This window comes from Mus pahari, chromosome 21, assembly GCF_900095145.1.
Source record: "Mus pahari chromosome 21, PAHARI_EIJ_v1.1, whole genome shotgun sequence".
Lineage (NCBI taxonomy): Eukaryota > Metazoa > Chordata > Mammalia > Rodentia > Muridae > Mus > Mus pahari.
In genome coordinates, this window is record NC_034610.1 from 24,544,565 (window position 1) to 24,562,064 (window position 17,500).

The 17,500-nt window shown below is 48.0% G+C and overlaps 2 protein-coding genes across 4 annotated transcripts in view; one reads left to right on the forward strand and one right to left on the reverse strand.

Annotated features, from left to right (window-relative positions):
* Positions 1-882, reverse strand: part of Tmem217 (transmembrane protein 217) — a 25,934-nt gene extending 25,052 nt beyond the window's left edge. For both annotated transcript variants that reach the window (XM_021221783.1, XM_021221782.1), the window contains exon 1: positions 799-882. The gene's annotated coding sequence lies outside the window, so the exon portion shown is untranslated. The remainder of the gene's footprint in view (positions 1-798) is intronic.
* Positions 883-1,082: 200 nt separating this feature from the next.
* Tbc1d22b (TBC1 domain family member 22B) overlaps positions 1,083-17,500 on the forward strand; it is a 58,496-nt gene continuing 42,078 nt past the window's right edge. Inside the window, exons 1-2 of one of the 2 annotated variants that reach the window (XM_021221065.2) lie at positions 1,083-1,283; positions 17,047-17,103. In XM_021221065.2, the coding sequence (XP_021076724.1) occupies positions 1,228-1,283; positions 17,047-17,103 (113 nt within the window). In that variant the 5' untranslated portion in view covers positions 1,083-1,227. The remainder of the gene's footprint in view (positions 1,284-17,046; positions 17,104-17,500) is intronic. The other variant, XM_029533082.1, reaches the window with a different exon arrangement.

Consider the following 17,500-nt stretch of genomic DNA (forward strand, 5'->3'; position numbering starts at 1 on the left):
TCTCTCTCTCTCTCTCTCTCTCTCTCTCTCTCTCTCTCTCTCACACACACACACACACACACACACATACACTGAATAAATGTAATATATTTTTCAATATTTAGAAAACCTAGGGTGTTTGTACAGAGATGGATTGAGCAGTAGCCCGCACGCATCCACAGTTCCTTGTCTGAACAAACATTTCTTTGGAGTAGAAAAAGGAAGTACCCTCCATCTTCCCCCAAATGTCCCAGGACACACTCAAAAAAGAGAGGTAGTCATTGACATGACACCCAAAGGAGACAACATGCTAAAATTAGATCTCATTCTGAGTCAAAATTAGATTGAAAAATGAATCTATAGATGGAAGATTTATAACTGATTAATAAAGGAGCTGAGGATATTGGGGGTACGTCCTTCATCTTCCTGATTGTTGCTATGGAGATGTCCAACGTCCTTAGAGAAAATGCTACTTGGAGGATAAAATAGTATTTCCTAAGCATGACCTCTCAGTATCTGGATCCTCATAACCAGAAAGAGTCAGACACGAGGAAGGGATTACATCACGAAGTTCAGTTAGCGGAAGAAAGGGGGAGTCTGATAAATCAACTGCTACTCATACAACAGTTACCTGCTCTGGAGTATGACCGGAACTATCCTCTGAGAAATTGGGATAAGGGAACAAGGCGGGGTGTGTGTGTGTGTGTGTGTGTGTGTGTGTGTGTGTGTGTGTTACTGCCCTGGGTGCCATTGAGGTGAGGGACATTCAAAAATGGTCTTCATCATTACATGAGGCCTTCCTTTATGGTTTCTCCTTACCCCTCTCCTCCAAGACAACCCCAGAACCTCAGCCCATCAAAGGCAACAGTCCATCTACTTCTTCCCAGCAGTACCTGGTTCTCTGCCTCCGGGGAGTAGGAACTTTCAGCCCCGCCTTCCTGCCCATATAAACCCCGCCTCCCCGGCCCACCTGTGTGCCCAGCCCCTGACGTTGCCGCGGGGCTTCAGCGGCCCGCAGGATCCCGGATCCTCATTGGTCCATCCGCCCAGCGGCCTGCTCAGCCCACCAATGGCAACGGCGCTGGGCGGGGGGAGTGCCCACATCCAAGATGGCGCCCCTAGGAGCTGGGAGCGGGTGACCGGCGGCGGGGAAGCGGCCTGGGCTGGCCCTCAGATTGCGGGGTCCCGGGGGCCTGTCGCGGGGCGCCCCCGTGACCCACCGACCAGGCCTTCCCCCGGGCCGGAGCGATGGCCGCCGAGAACAGCAAGCAGTTCTGGAAGAGGAGCGCCAAGCTGCCGGGGAGGTGAGCCCGGGACGCTGAGGGGAGTGGGGATTGGACCCAAAGCCTTCCAGATCCTAGTCCCCGAATTCCCTCCGTCTTGGGGCGCCCCCGGGGCCGGAGGGCTGGTGTCCGGATAGCCCAGGCTGGAGCAGCTGTCAATCAGAGGAGCCTGGCCAGCTGGGGTGTGGGGTGCAGACTGGGGTCTGGGGGCGGGGAACCTCAGCTGGGAGGTGTCGGGGGGACCCAGTGTGAGGGGCAGTGGAGTTGGGCGAGTTGCCATTGTCAGCGTGGCCGTGGAGGGCCACCTGCAGACCGCTCCCGACTTTGTGCAGAACTCCTCAGGGGTCTCCAACAGCATGGGTGGCTGCTCGCATGAGGGTTGGTGGCCCCATGGCCTTGGTTCCCAGCCCATCACATTCCTGTCTTCCCTTGGACTTCCCAGGGGTTCTGATGGGAGAGCCTGGGAGAGCCTGGGGCAGGCCTGCAGGGGTATGAGCAAGACAGGGGAGGGGGAATTCTCAAGCCTGACCTTACTCTGTCTTGAGTTGGTCCTTTCTCTTGAGGAATTATTACAGGGTGGCCGCAGGGTGGAGAGTAAGTTACTCTTTCTGGCATTTTCTAATCACTTGTGTGACACCCCCCCCCCCCAGAACTGATGATCTTTCCGTGTGGATACATTAAGTTCTTTTATTCTTCAGTTTTGTTGGAGAGCAGGCCTCTCAAGCAACTTATTTTCTTAGCGTTTCTTTCTCTTGTTGGTGTATGTTGACACTCTGAGCAGTTGTCTCTCAGTCAGTCTGCCTTTGGCTTACCTGTTCCGTTTGTTTTGGGTGGTGTCCTGAAAAATGAAAGCCCTATGTGTTTCACTACTGAATTTAAGGTTTCTGCCAGCCACAGGCCACTTGGTGTTAGAGTTTGTGTCTGGTCATAGCCCTCACGGGTTCTTCCCTTAGTGGTTTGCCTGTTAAGTCTTTTTCGTTCAGGTGTACTCCTTTGAACTGTGACCTCCCACTCTTCTCTTCCCCTCCCTGTCTCTCTCCCCCTTTTGATTCTCTCTTCACACTGTTGAAGACACTCTGCCACTGAGCTACACACAGCCCCCGCCCCCTTCTTCAAGCGAAAGAGAAACTGAGAGTCAGCATTGGCTGTGTCACTTTTCTGAGCTGTCATTATGCATGTGGAGAAAGTTGAGGGACCAGGTTTTAGCAATGTGTGTTAATATAATAGCAGGGGAGGCAAAGGTAGCTTTGGGTTGAAGTGCTGTGGGGTTAGGGTGTTCACACATTGAACAGTGACACTGTGTTTAGCTAAGCTCCGTCCGCTTCCTGCCACAGATTTCTTTTCCTTCCTGCTTGAGTGAGCTCTCCAGCTGCACAGACTGCTCTTCTCTGGGAGTTTGCTCTGGAGGGGTCATTTCATTTTGATATCCTAAGATAACGATCATTGGGAGAATGGTGACGTCAGGAAGCAGGGGTGAGGACAATGGGTGATGGATGGTCTTTGTGCCTTTGGACTGCCAGATGTGGTGCATTAATGGCCTTTTGTTTTCTTTATTTCTTCTACTGGCCTACAGGAAGTCAACTTTTTAAAAGTACTACTTTAAATAATTATATTTATTCATCTACTTAATCAGTGTGTGTGTGTGTGTGTGTGTGTGTGTGTGTGCCGCAGTGCTCACATAGAGGTCAGAGGACAGTTTACAGGAGTCAGTTCTCTACTTCCACCCCGTGGATCTCAGGGCTTGAACTCAGGTCATCAGGCTTAGCCGCAAGCATCATTTTCTGCTGAGCCCTTTTGATGGCCCCAAAGCATTGCTTTTGCTAGCTAGGAAGATTCTTCAGTTTCTTCAAATCTCTGAAACATAGAGCACAGAGGCATGAATCTTGGAGTCCAGATCACTGCCATTTATCATATTTATTATCATTATCACTGTCACCATCATCATCAACATCATCAACCTCATCATTCAGATTCTCTGACCTGTAGGACTCACAATCTATTTAAGTTTCAGTTTCCTATGAAGTGGGGACTAAAACCTCTCCCCTCAGCGTTCCCCGAAGGCTGACCAAAACGCCCTATTTGTAAAGAACACAGGACAGGGTTTATTTAGTACACTGTACTTGCTCTATAAATAGTCATTATTAATTGTCCTCTTGTTATTAGAGCAAGCAGACATTTAAAAGGCTGTGTCTCAGCTCCCCAGAGCTAGTTATTTGTCTCCTTTATTATAAAGGCATAAAAATGTTGCCATGATCCATACCTTGCCTGGTGAGGGAGGTATTGTCCCCTGTACACTCTTGGCAGAGAGCCCCAGACAGGGCTCAGGGCTGTTGGGAGAAGCTGGTGTTGGTTTCCATAGAAGGTGTTTTGGTTCCAGAACAGAACTTTTATGTCTAAACTCTTTTGAGTCTGGAGAAGTTTTTTCGTGAGTTGGCGGATGAACGAGCATGTGCTGGGTCCTCAGAGATATAGAAAGACAGCTACTTTTCTCTTCTTTGCAGTTTAAGAGGTAAGAAAAGTCCAAGTTGAAACTTTCAGTTTCTTTGATTATGACAGAGCGACTTTAGCGACAGAAAGTAGAGATTTTGTTAGAGTAGCCTAAGTTCAAAAAAACAAAAAACAAAAAAAAAACAACCAAAAACCAACCAACCAACCAAACAAACCAAAAATAACCCAAGTGGGCTGGAGAGATGGCTCAGCTGTTAAGAGCACTGGCTGCTCTTCCAGAGGTGCTGAGTTTAATTCCCAGCAGCCAGGAGTTCGCAAACATCCATAACGAGGCTGATGTCCTCTTCTGTCATGCAGGTGAACGTGCAGATAGAGCACCCGTCTACATACAAATACACGAATAAATCTTTAAAAGGAAAAACCCCAAAGCATTCTTTAAGTTTTGTTTGTTTTGAGACAGACTTTCATTATGTAGCTCTGGCTGTATAGGAACTCAACTACGTAGACCAAGGCTGGCCTTGAACTCACAGAGATCGTCAGCTTGCCTGTGCCTCCCAAGTGCTGGGATTAAACACATGCATCACCACAGCCCTGCAGTTTGTGTTTTGAGATAGGATCTCACTAAGTTTCCTTAGCTTGCCTAGAACTCACAGTATAGACCAGGCTGGTGTCAAACTCAGAGAGATCCACCTGCCATTGCCTCCTAAGGGTGGGGATCAAAGGTGTCCACCACCAGGCCAGCATATATTTATTTTAAGTGTTAAGCATTTTGCCTGCATGTATGTATATCATGTGCATACCCAGTGTTGGTGGCAGAGGGCATAAAAGCAATTTGGAGCCCCCTGGAACCAGAATGGTATGAGCTGTCTTGTAGGTACCAGGAACCAAACTTTTGGGTACTCTGCAAGAGTGATGTGCTCTCAACTGTGGAGCCATCATCCCCTCTCTGCTAAAGTTTTGTTAGTCTGCATGGATGTAAGTGGATCATGTGTGTCAGAGCCTGCAGAAGTCAGAAGAGGGCAGTAGATCCCTTGGAACTGAAATTGCAGATGACCGAGAGCCACCATGTGGCTTCTGAGAACTGAACCCAGGTCTTCTGCAAGAACAGCCAGCTAGTGCTCTTAACCCCTGAGCCATCTCTCCTGCCCCTCATTTCAAGACATTCTGAAGAATATTTATTTTTAGACAGTGTCTTATGATATACTCTGGTTAGCCTGGGACTCACTGTGTAGACCAGGATGGCCTTAAATTCACTGAGAGCCAAAAAGGTGGAACACACTTTTAATCCCAGTCCTGGGGGGCAGGGTAGGGAGCAGAGGCAGAGGCAGAGTTGGAGGTCAGCCTTGTCTACAGAGTGAATTTTAGAGCAGCAAGGGTGACACAGAGTAACCCTATCTTGAAAAATAAAAACAAACAAACAAACAAACAAAATTCACAGAGGGCTCTATGTGCAAGTTCCAGGACAGCCAGAGCTACACAGAGAAACCTTGACTTGAAAAACCAATCAGCGGCCAGGCGTGGTGGCGCACGCCTTTAATCCCAGCTCTCGGGAGGCAGAGGCAGACGGATTTCTGAGTTTGAGGCCGGCCTGGTCTACAAAGTGAGTACCAGGACAGCCAAGGCTATACAGAGAAACCCTGTCTCAAAAAAAAAATAAAAAACAAACAAACAAAACAATCAGCAAGTGGAGCCAGAGAGAGAAGAAAAAGTGTCTGAAGACAGCTTCAGTGTACTTACAAATAATAATAAATAAATCTTTAAAAAAGAGAAAAGAAAAATCAAAATAAAACAAAACCCAAAACAACAATAAAAATCACTACAACCCACTGCCCCTGCCTCTGGATGCTGAGATTAAAGGTCTGTGCCAGCACACCCAGCCTAGACTACTGCTGTATTGATGTGTGTGCAGATAGGGCAGCATACATCATTGTTACAAAATGGACCTATGTACACAATGCAGGCTCAGTAACCTGCTTGCCTGGATGACTTATCTCAAAAAACAAAACAAAACAAAACAAAAAAACTAAAAAGAGAGTCGAGGGTGGGGGGTGTAGCTCAGCAGTAGCACTCTCCTCTGAGACCTTGAGGTCAAGGGTCAGTCCCAGCATCAGGAAAAACCATTCTAGCCCAGCCTGGGAAAGTGGGTGACTTGGTCCTCTGTCTTCAGTGGCTATAGGACATTCACCTCCCTACCGCTTTTATCCACTCAGTGTCAGGAAGGTGGCTAGATAGTGGGACAAATACCTTTCTCAGCTGTGTCATACACAGCCAGACCTTGCAGCACTAATCCCCAGTATTCACAGTGAGCACAGTAGTGAGGGCTGGTCTGGGGCAGGGAGTAGGGAAGAACAGTGGTCAGCTCCCTGAGACTGTGCAGATCATTGGCTGGTGGGAGTTGGGAGAGGGAGGAGGGGCCACTCCCAAATGAAGAGGCTAGTGGGCAAAGGCCCCCACCACCAAGCCTGAAGACCCGAGTTCAGTCCCCAGGACCTGCACAGTGGAAGGAGAGAACTGACTTCCCAAGTTGTCCTCTGGTCTCCATATGTCTGTTAGGTACACGTGCGCAACACACACACACACACACACACACACATACACACACACAGAGTAATAAAAAAAATAAGCCAAGTTTGACAACAGAACACTGAGCTCCGCCATACCTGGTTTCCTTCTGTCTGGAGTGAGAGGCTTGGGCTGAGTGGGCCTCGAGGTCTGGACCACTTGTGAATGAGCATCATCACATTACACATCGCCAGGCGTGCTTGGCTCTTGACTGCTGCAGAAGGTGGGCTCTTGTGTGCTGTCCTTTTGAAAGTAGCAAATCACTGGCCCTGGGGGGAGGGGAGCAGCCGAGTGTGGCAAAGCTGTCGGACACTAGGACTCTGGACTAAGACCCCTGGAGATGAGAAAAGTGAGGAGAGATGGGAGGTCGACTTTCCCGGGCCACAGAGTAGACTTCGGGACTCCTTGCCCCCCACCCCCCACCCTCGTGCCCTGTCTGTTGGCGCTTCTGCAGTCCATGGAGTCTCAAAGGGCATAGGAGAGACCATGGCAGTGCCAGCCTCTCGCTCCCCCACACCCTTGTTAACGGGCCTGCTGCTAGACCTTCTCTTGTTTTTAAGCAAAAAAACTTGCTAGTAATTTTTCCTGAGATGTTATTTCTTTTTTATTTTCTGTGTATGGGAGTTGTGTCTGTGGCACGTGCATGCAGTGCCTATGGAGGCCAGAAGAGTGCGTTGGGTCATCTGGATCTGGAGTTAGAGACAGTTGTGAACCTCTGGTGCTCGGATCTGAATCCTGCCTGGTCCTTTGAAAGAAATGACGCTTATGAGCAGAGCCATCTCTGTGACCCTCAAATGCTTGTTTTTAAAGTCCAGGAGGGCTGGGGTGTGGCTCAGTTGGTAGAGCACTTGGGAAGTACGTGGGAAGAAGTGCTGGGTTCAGTTCCCAGCACCGCATAAAGCCAAGTGGAATGGAGGTGGCGCATGCTTGCAATCACAGTACTGGAGGGTGAGGCAGGGTGGGCAGAAGTTCAGGCATAGCCTTAGCTACATGTGGAGTTGGAGATAACTTGTGCTACACCAATCTCAAAACAAAACTCAAGGGAGTCATGATTAGTATTAAAGTTGAGGTTATTAGTATTGAACGAAGCTGAGTGCTGGTCCCCCGCTGTCTAGAATCTTAGAATTTGTGCGGTGGAGGCAGGAGAATCAGGAGTTGAACTACAGTCTGGACCCTGGACAACGTGAGATGAGGAAAAAAATTGTTATTGAGATGCTTGGGATGAGGCAGTCTGGCCAGCACTGGGTTCTGTCCCCTACTGGGGCAGAGGGGGAGAGAGAAAAGTACAAGTTGGGAAATGGTGGTTCCTGAAGTCAGCAGGGACTTGTAACTAAGGTCTCTCCCTGTCATTCGGTTCTTTTCATAGCTTTTTTTTTTTTTTTTTTTTTTTGAGACAGGGTTTCTCTGTATAGCCCTGACTGTCCTGGAACTCACTCTGTAGACCAGGCTGGCCTCGAACTCAGAGATCTGCCTGCCTCTGCCTCCCAAGTGCTGGGATTAAAGACCATGCCTGGCTTTTCATAGCTTTTAGGAATCTGATAGTAGACTGATGAAACGGCTGGTGTTTGCCTGGGCAGGGCTGTTAGATTTTTGGCTTGGAAATGTTTTTGCTGATAAAGTGACTATAGAAGGTACTGGATTATTGCTGAAACAGCCAACCTCGGGGGCTGGGAGACTCCACGGAGCACCCGTGTGAATGGAGTCCTGTTGCCAAAGCTCTTGACATTTAAAATGTGCCGTTCTATTCTGGAGTTTGCTCAGCTTCCGTTGCTGCTGGGTCTTTCCTAACAAGTCTTTCCCGGGGTCACAACTGGGTAAGAAACCCCTGGCAGCACTCTTCATGGGCTTGTCTTCTCTAACGTGGCAGAGGCCAGCCCCTTGGCTGCATGCTGTCCCTTCAGAGCATGTGTGGTGGTGTCTGGGCAGCAGCTGTTAGTCTGCAGCTTTCAGGTGTACCAGAGAGGAGTTGGCTGAGGCAGAGAGCAGGCCTGGGAGCTCTGACTTTACCCTCTTGGGCTGGTTAAGTGCCCGCTGGTGGGTGCTGCATGCCAACGTGCCATGAGGAAGTCCAGAGGCCACCAGCTTTCTAGAAGCTGAAGATCTGCTCAGCGTTGGTGCTCCCCCTGCTGAAGAGAAACAGCTGGCTGGCTTTCCGGTTTTTCCGGTAAGCATCTGTCATGTTGTGATCAGATAAAGCTGCCTTGAAGCTGGGTGGAGACCTGTGGCTCAGTGAGGACAGCCAGGTGTGGAGTGAGCCTGCTGGGCTGGGTCTCTGAGCTGAAGCCCTTGATCTCTCCAGCTACACAAGACAGAGAAGAGTAGGGGGAAGGAGGAGGAGGAAGAAGGGGAGGAAGAGGGAGACACATAGACATTAATTAGGGCTAGTGATGTGCTCAGTAGGTAAGAGACTTGCTCCTCCAGACCCGACAGCCTGAATTCGATCCCTAGAACCTTTGGTTGAAGGGGTGTCTCTTGGAAGTTGCCATCTGACCTCTAGCCATACGGCATGGCATCTATACTTAGACACAGTGCACAAGAATAACAAAGAGAAGGAAAAAAAAACAGTGAAGACTGGCAATGGACAGAAGGGTCCTTGTACCATAGGGTGTAGCTGGCTGCTAGGGAGGGACAGTGACAGACATCAGTGTCTCCCCAGTGATTTATGTCTCCCGGGCTGGAACGTGGCAGTGTTAGAGAGCAGACCCATCACCCGTGGGGTGTACTATCTTTTCCTTGCACTTTCCTTTCTGCCTGAAAATGGCGGTGAAATCCTTTTACACTTCAGGCAATTAGGTGGAACCTCAGAGTGTTGTCTAGACTGGCCTGGTGTACTCTATGTAGCCAAGGCTAGCTTCAGCCTGCTACGTTCTAGAATTGCAGATGTATACCACCACCCCATCCCAGCCAGCCACAGGGCAAATGCCTGCTCTGAGGTGGAGTGTTGACCAGCTTGTTCCAAGTGTATGGGTCTCAAGGAGCCTGGCTGGCACAGGCTCGTAGGCGAATTATTTAAAATTTTTTTGAATTATTTTGTGTATGTCTGGGACAGAAAAGATTGTCAGATCTTCTGGAAATGGAGTTTTGAGCTAGCGTGTGGTTGCTGGGAATTGAACCCTCATCTTCTGGAAGAGCAGCCAGCACTCTTAACCCCTGAGCCGGCTCTCCAGGTCCGCATTAGGTGAATTGTAAAGTCAGTAGCTGGGCACCTTTGCTCTCCCGCTCTGTAGTCTGTCTTCGTCAGGCCCCTGCAATAATCTTGGTTTCTCTTCCTTTTATAACTTCCCACCTGTCTTCACTGAGCTTCAGCAAATTGATTTATTATACAAAGTGTCCCTGGTTCAGATACATCATAGTCTAGTTCAGGAACATGCCAACAAATTCGATTTAGGCTCCGGTGCCTCTGCGGCTAAGGGTCGTCATTTATCAGGGCCTTTCTGCCTTCGCCAGGGCCTTTGAGAAATCGTCTCCTGGAAGTGGGAGAGCCTCTTCCTTGGTGGCTGATGGCCTCTGGTCCGTATGATTCGCTATGCTTTTTCTCAGAGAGGATTTGAAGGTCTTACTTATTTATCCAGTCAGCTAACTTGGCTGACCTGGTGGCACCCTTCTGCCTTGTAGCATTTAAGAGAGGGCTCTGGACCTGAAAGTGCAATGCTTGAACCTGGGAGGTTCTGAAAATGTTACAATGCAAGCCGTGGTTGCTGGCTCTAAGTGGTGTTTTTTTTGTTGTTGTTGTTTTTTGTTTTTTTAAGATTTATTTATTTATTATATGTAAGTACACTGTAGCTGTCTTCAGACACTCCAGAAGAGGGCATCAGGTCTTGTTACAGATGGTTGTGAGCCACCATGTGGTTGCTGGGATTTGAACTCTGCACCTTTGGAAGAGCAGTCGGGTGCTCTTACCCGCTGAGCCATCTCACCAGCCCCCTAAGTGGTGTTTTAATTTTTGTTCTTGTGTAAGTCCCTTCTACCTCTCTCTGTAAGCGAGACTTCCCCTGTACTCTGGCACCTCTTGGATTCTTCCCGTCCTTTTCCTCCACCTCAGAAATGATAGGAACACATCCCATCCTTTCAGGGTTAGCACCTCTGAGATGGATGGTCTGTGGAACAAATCAGTAATCTGCCACAGAGATTAGGGAATCGACATTCTTAGAGCTGAAGACTGTCCTGAACTCAGACGTGTGTGTGTGTGTGTGTGTGTGTGTGTGTGTGTGTGTAGATTCCCTCTGAACTCCAGAAAGAAACAAGTGTGCACACTGTGTCTGAAACTGCCACAATGATGTCTAAGATCTTATATGCTACTCTAAAAAATAACATGATAGCCTGTGGAAATGATTGACTGGCCTAGATTCGTTTCGGGAAGCATCTTAAGGATTTCCTCTGTCATAAGAATCAAAAATGGTGGGTGAGCTTGGGGGCTGGAGAGATGGCTCAGCAGTTAAGAGCGCTGACTGCTCTTCCAGAGTTCCTGAGTTCAATTCCCAGCCCCCATACGGCTATCCCTAACTCCAATTCCAGTTCCAGTTCCAGTTCCAGTTCCAGTGGATCTTATGCTTTCTTCTGGTCTCTGAGGGCACTCATGTGATGCATATGCACATGCGTGCACACACACATTCTGTTTTTTTTGTTTTGTTTTGTTTTCCCGAGACAGAGTTTTTCTGTGTAGTCCTGGAACTCACTCTGTAGACCAGGCTGGCCTTGAACTCAGAAATCCGCCTGCCTCTGTCTCCCAAATGCTGGTATTAAAGGTGTGAGCCACCACTGCCCGACCCATTCTGTTTTCTAAACATTGGATGAGGATTAAATTGTAAACATGGGAGGGAGGAAGCAAGCCATGGTCTCTTGGCAGTGTGTGCTGTGTTTGCTTGTGTGTGTGGACTCACCCCACAGGCTGCTCCCCCCCCCCCAGGAGCTGTGCCAAGCCTCCCAGCCCTTTCAGGACTGTGTAGTCTGTATCATATAAAGGTGCTGCTTACAGATGCTGCTGAGTCAGAGAGGGACTTGTTTGCAGGGAGAACAAGTGCTCCCCCTGAGGCTGGTCCCGCTCTGTAGCCTCTCCACCCACACTGGTGTCCCCCTCAAACTCTAAGATACAAGTGTGAACACCTTTCAGTTTTAGTACTATTGCAAAATATATGTAGTCATTATGCTTAAAGTTCTGCATCTGTGATGCTATTCTTGGTTGTCTACATCTGGAGTCAACTAAAACCCAGTGGCTGGGTATACCTGTGAGAGAACGCCCTCCCTCCCTCCCTCCCTCCCTCCCTATCTTCCTTTCTTTATTTTTCCAAATAGAATTTCTCTGTGTAGCCCTGGCCATCCTGGAACTCACTCTCTAGTAGACCAGGCTGGCCTCGAACTCAAACAATCCACCTGCCTCTGCCTCCTGAGAGCTGGGATTAAAGGTGTGTGCCACCACCCCCTGGCTGATTTTTCTTTCTTTCTTTCTTTCTTTCTTTCTTTCTTTCTTTCTTTCTTTCTTTCTTTCTTTCTTTCTTTCTTTCTTAATCTTTTGAAGTGAGAAGACCACTTTTTTTTAAAAAAAAATTATTCTTCTCTCATAATACATCCCGACTGTAGCCCCCCTCCCTCCCCTCTTCCCACTCCCCCCACCTCCCTTCTCCCCCAGATCCACTGCTCCTCCATTTCCCTTCAGAGAAGAGCAGGCCTCCCAGTGATGTCATCTGAACGCCATAACAAGATGCTATAAGACCAGGCACAAACTCTCACATCAAGGCTGGATGAATGAGGTAACCCAGTAGGAGAAAAAGGGTCTTAAGAGCAGGCAAAAGAGTCAGGCACACCATGTCTTCCACAGTTAGGAGTCCTGCAAACATCTCAAGCTAACAACCGCAGTGTGTATGCAGATGACCTAGCAGAGACGCATGCAGGCTGTCACTTCAGTCTCTGTGAACCCCTATGAGCTCTGCTTAGTTGACTCTGTGGGCCATGTTCTCCTGGTGTCTTTGATCCCTCTGCCTCCCACAACCTTCCCTCCCGTCTTCCCAAGGGTTCTGTGAGCTCCAGCTAATGTTTGGGTGTGAGTGTTAGCATCTGCTCCCGTCAGCTGCTGGAGGGGGCTTCCTGAGTGGGCTAGGCACTGGTCTATGAGTATATATGAGTATGGCAGGATATTTCATTGACTTTTTTTTCTTTTGGTCCATCATGTTAGTTCTACCATGGGTCTCTTGGCTTAGTTCCTGGCCATCCAGGCAATGTTGGGCATGGGTTCCCTCTTGTGGCTTGGGCCTCATGTTGGCTACTCTCACACGCTCTGAGCCACTATGGCCTAGCACATCTTGCTGGCAGGACAGGTGGAAGGTTTTATGGCTGGGTTGGGGCCCCAGTTCTACCACTGGGAGCCTCGCCAGGTAACTGAAGATGACCAGTTCAGGATCCATATCTTCCATTACTAGGAGTCCTCACTAGGGTCATCCTCATAGGTTCCAGGAAGTTTCCACGTCATCCCCTAAATGCTCCTCAAGTCCAGGCATCTCTCCCTACCCCACCTGACTCTTCCTATACTCACCCCAATCCACCATAAAGTGTATTGTGTTTCCCGTTGGACCCTCTTTGTTCCTTAGCCTCTCTGGGTCTGTGGATTGTAGTGTGATTATCCTTAACAGCCACCATCCACTTAGAAGTGAGTGCGGAGGGCTGGTGAGATGGCTCAGCAGGTAAGAGCACCCGACTGCTCTTCCAAAGGTGCAGAGTTCAAATCCCAGCAACCACATGGTGGCTCACAACCATCCTTAACAAGATCTGACTCCCTCTTCTGGAGTGTCTGAAGACGGCTACACTGTTCTTACATATAATAAATAAATAAATCTTTGGAAAAAAAAAAAAAAAAAGAAGTGAGTGCGGAGCCTGCTGTCTTTCTGGGTCTGGGCTACCTTGCTCAGGATAACTTTCTAATTTCATCTGTTTTACCTATATTTTCTGATACCATTTTTTTTTCTAACGGCTGCATAATAATCCATTGTATAAATATTCCACATTTTCTTTATCCATTTTTCAGTTGATGGACATCTGGGTTATTTTCAGGTTTTGGCCATTATGAATAAAGCTGCTATGAACATAGTTGAACAGGTATTCTTGTGGTAGGATGGGGCATCTTTTGGGCATATGCCCAGAGTGGTATAGCTGGGTCTTGAGGTAAATCTGTCCACAGTTTACTGAGGAACCAGCACATCGATTTCCATAGTGACTGTACAAGCCTGCACCCCCACCAGCAGTGAGGAGGGCCCCTTGCTCCACAGCCTGGCCAGCATGAGCTGTCACTTGTGCTATTGATCTTAGCTCTTATGACAGGTAGAGTCGAAAGGTAGTTTTGATTTACATTTCCCTGATGGCTAAGGATGTTGAACATTTCAAATGTTTCTCAGCCGTTTCAGAGAATTAGGGAAGACCTATTTCTAATCTGGATCTGTGAGGTGGGAAGATCCACCTCTACTCTGGGCCGTACCTTCTGCTGGTCCCCCATATAAAGAACATGGAGGCTTGCTCTCTTTGCCTGATTGTTCTTGCTCTCTTTGGCAAGTCCCTTCCTTCACTGGCATTAGAGCTGCCCCCGCCGCCGCCGCCGCCGCCGCTGCCGCCTCCTCCTCTTCCCCCTCCTCCCCTTCCTCTTCCTCCTCCTCTTCCTCCTCCTTTTTTTCTTTTTAAAGTTTTTTTTTTTTAAATGTATATGAATGAGTACACTGTAGCTATACAGATGGTTGTGAGCCTTCATGTGGTTGTTAGGAATTGAATTTTAGGACCTCTGCTTGCTCCGGTCAAGCCCCACTTACTCCGGTCGGCCCCACTCACTCAGTCCCTGCTTGCTCCAGTTCAAAGATTTATTTATTATTATAAATGAGTACACTATAGCTGTCTTCAGACACACCAGAAGAGGATGGTTGTGAGCCACCATGTGGTTGCTGGGATTTGAACTCAGGACCTTTGGAAGAACAGTCAGTGCTCTTACCCACTGAGCCATCTTGCCAGCCCTAGAGCCTACTTCTTTGTGATTCTGGTGCACACTGAAGACCAGCTGAGACATACAGTTCTCATACATACATGAGAACATACAGTTGTTCTCAGACTGAACAACTACTGGATTCTTGGACCTTCTGTTGGTAGACAGCTATTGTGGACCAGCTGGACCACAGCCTGTGAGCCATTCTAATAAATCCCTTTTTTTATATTTTAGATTAATTCTCTGAGTTCCGTTGCTCTAGATCACACTGGCTCATACAACATCTTACACAGTTTAGTTGGCATTTATTTTATGTCCTCGGGAACAGAACAGTCTCTTTCCTTCAGGATGCATGTAATTTATTTAACTAGCTCCTGGCTGGTAGAGATCTTTTTTCTTTTCAGTTCAGGCCATTTATATTTATTGGAATAATTTGGCCTCTGTTTTCTCTTCTTTTCTTTTTTTTTTTCTTTTCTTTTCTTTTTTTAAAATAAGTTTTCCCCAGGCTGTGGTGGTGCACACCTTTAATCCCAGCACTCAGGAGGCAGAGGCAGGGGTTTGAGGCCAGCCTGGTCTACTGAATGAGTTCCAGGACATCCAGGGCTACACAGAGAAACCCTGTCTCAAAAAACAAAACTAATTGAATAGTAAAAAATTTACTATATAGACTAGACTGAGCTTCCATTGTATGTAATCTGATAATTTGGAAATTTTATGTATCTAGTGATTGTATTTGTAACTCTTTTTTGATTATAATTATTGTGTGTGTGTGTGCACGTGCGTGCCCGTGTGTGTGCGTGCATGTCATGATACACATTCAGATATCAGAGGACAAGTTAGAGGTGATGGTCATCTCCTTCCATCTTGTGGGTCCTAGGTTTGAACTTATGTCTTCAGACTTGTCAGCAAGTGCCATTACCCTCAGAGTCCTCTTGACAACCTCAGATCATCTTGATTGTGACATATTACACCACAGCAAAGCACATGAAACACAAATGTGTGGTGTGGTGGCTTAATGGAGAGTAAAACTGAGCATCCACATTCATTTCCCAGAAGCCCCTGGCTTGTTTGTTCTCACCCCTTGCCCATCACAGAGAGCCACTCCTTTCTGCTAGCCATTTCTTGTTTTGAGACAGGGTCTCATGTAGCCTAGACTAGCCTTGAACTCACTATGTAGAACAGGGTGGGCTCAAATTCACAAAGATCCACCTGCCTCTGGTTCGGAAATACTGGGGTAGAGAACAGAAAGATACAATGTTCCCTCCGTTACTTAGACATGATTCACATTGTTACTCACAGGCTTCCCTAGTGTCACTGCTCTGTTGTGTGCTGTTAACATGTTACAGTTTGTTTCACTAGTCCTAGGAGAGGGACATTGAGTGGCTTCTCCTTTGAGATTCAGAACCCTCATGATTTGAATAGTTTTAGGTATGGCTCTGAAGCACATGCCTTTGTATTTTTCTTTTTTCTTTGTTTGTTTGTTTGTTTGTTTGTTTGTTTTTCGAGACAGGGTTTCTCTGTGTAGTCCTGGCTGTCCTGGAACTCACTTTGTAGACCAGGCTGGCCTCGAACTTAGAAATCCGCCTGCCTCTGCCTCCTGAGTGTTGGGATTAAAGGCGTGCGCCACCACACCTGGCATGCCTTTGTATTTTTCTTAAGGTAGGTATTTGGGAGAGAAGGGGCTAGAGAGATGATTTAGCAGTTTCCAGCATCTACATGGCAGTTCTTACCTGTCTGTAAGTGAAACTCCAGAGGATCCAGTGCCCATTTCTGACTGCCTTAGGCATCAGGTGCACAAGTAGTGCGTAGACATAGATGCAGACAAACACCCCGCACAGAAAAAGAGACTTTTTTGTGTGTGTGTGTGTGTGTGTGGAGACTGGGTTTTCCTGTATAGTTCTGGCTGCTTATAACTCTATATCGACCAAACTGTCCTCGAACTCAGAGATCTATCCGCCCCTGCCTCCTGAGTGCTGGGATTAAAGGTTTGTGCCGCCATACCTGGCCACAGTTTTATTTTTAAAGATAGGTATTTTGGAGTGAATATACTGGGCCTTAGGTTATCTACATCTCTCATTCCTCCTAGAGATGGCCACATGGTTTTGCTTTTGTTTTATTTATTTTTATTTATTTATTTTATTAATATGAGTACACTGTAGCTGTCTTCAGACACACCAGAAGAGGGCGTCTGATCCCATTACAGATGGCTGTGAGTCACTATGTGGTTGCTGGGAATTGAACTCAGGATCTCTGGAAGAGCAGTCAGTGCTCTTAACCGCCAAGCCACCTCTCCAGCCCCCTTTTTATTTATTTTTTGATAGCAGAATTGATTTCATGAGAAGGGAGGATTTTAACATAGATTTAAGCAGGTCTTTGTAGACCTTGCTTGCATAGGCTTCCTCCGGATGGAAACAGTGCTTTGGGGGTGGGGGTGGGTGCTTCTCCCTCCTACCCTTCCTGAGGTGGGGTCTCTTGTTCTGCTAGCCTGTCCCTGGCTAGCTGGACTGTGTGTGACCTTCCACCACTCACCAAGCTGGAATGGTCATCGGACGTGGACAGCAAGCACCAGTACCAGCCGAGGCATCTTGCTGGCCCTGTGCTGCTGTCCATAAAGACAGAGCTGACTGCTTGCTGGTCAGTGCTGAGGCACTGGGACTTCCCCAGGGGAAACACTCCTCCTTGAGGGCTCTCGTGAAGGGTGGGCTGCTGTCTTTCCAATGATCAGGTGCCATCCCTGGAAGCAGGTGACTTCTCTGTGTCACACCAGGCTCACAGCTGGCACAGAGCTTCCTCACTGAACCTGTGTCTCCCTGCTTTCAGCATTCAGCCTGTGTATGGGGCTCAGCACCCTCCTCTGGATCCTCGGCTCACGAAAAAGTAAGTCAAGACCTCATCCCTTCATGTGTCTTCTCCCGTTGCCCACCTGCCTCCTCTAGTTTGCGAGTGACTGTCTCCTCCCTGGCCTTTCTAACTGCTTCTCTGCCCTGGGAGAATCTTCCCACTGTGCAGATTCTCACTGTGTAGACCAGGCTGGCTTCAAACTCACGGAGACCTACCTCCCTCTACCTCCTGATTGCTGGAAATTTTTTTTTCCTTTGAGACAGGGTTTCTCTGTGTAGTCCTGGCTGTCCTGGAACTCACTCTGTAGACCAAGCTGGTCTTGAACTCAGAAATCCCCTGCCTCTGCCTCCCAAGTGCTGGGATTAAAGGCGTGCACCACCTCACCCCGGCATTTGTGGAAAGTTTTAAAAAGATTTTTATCTTATTTTTAAGT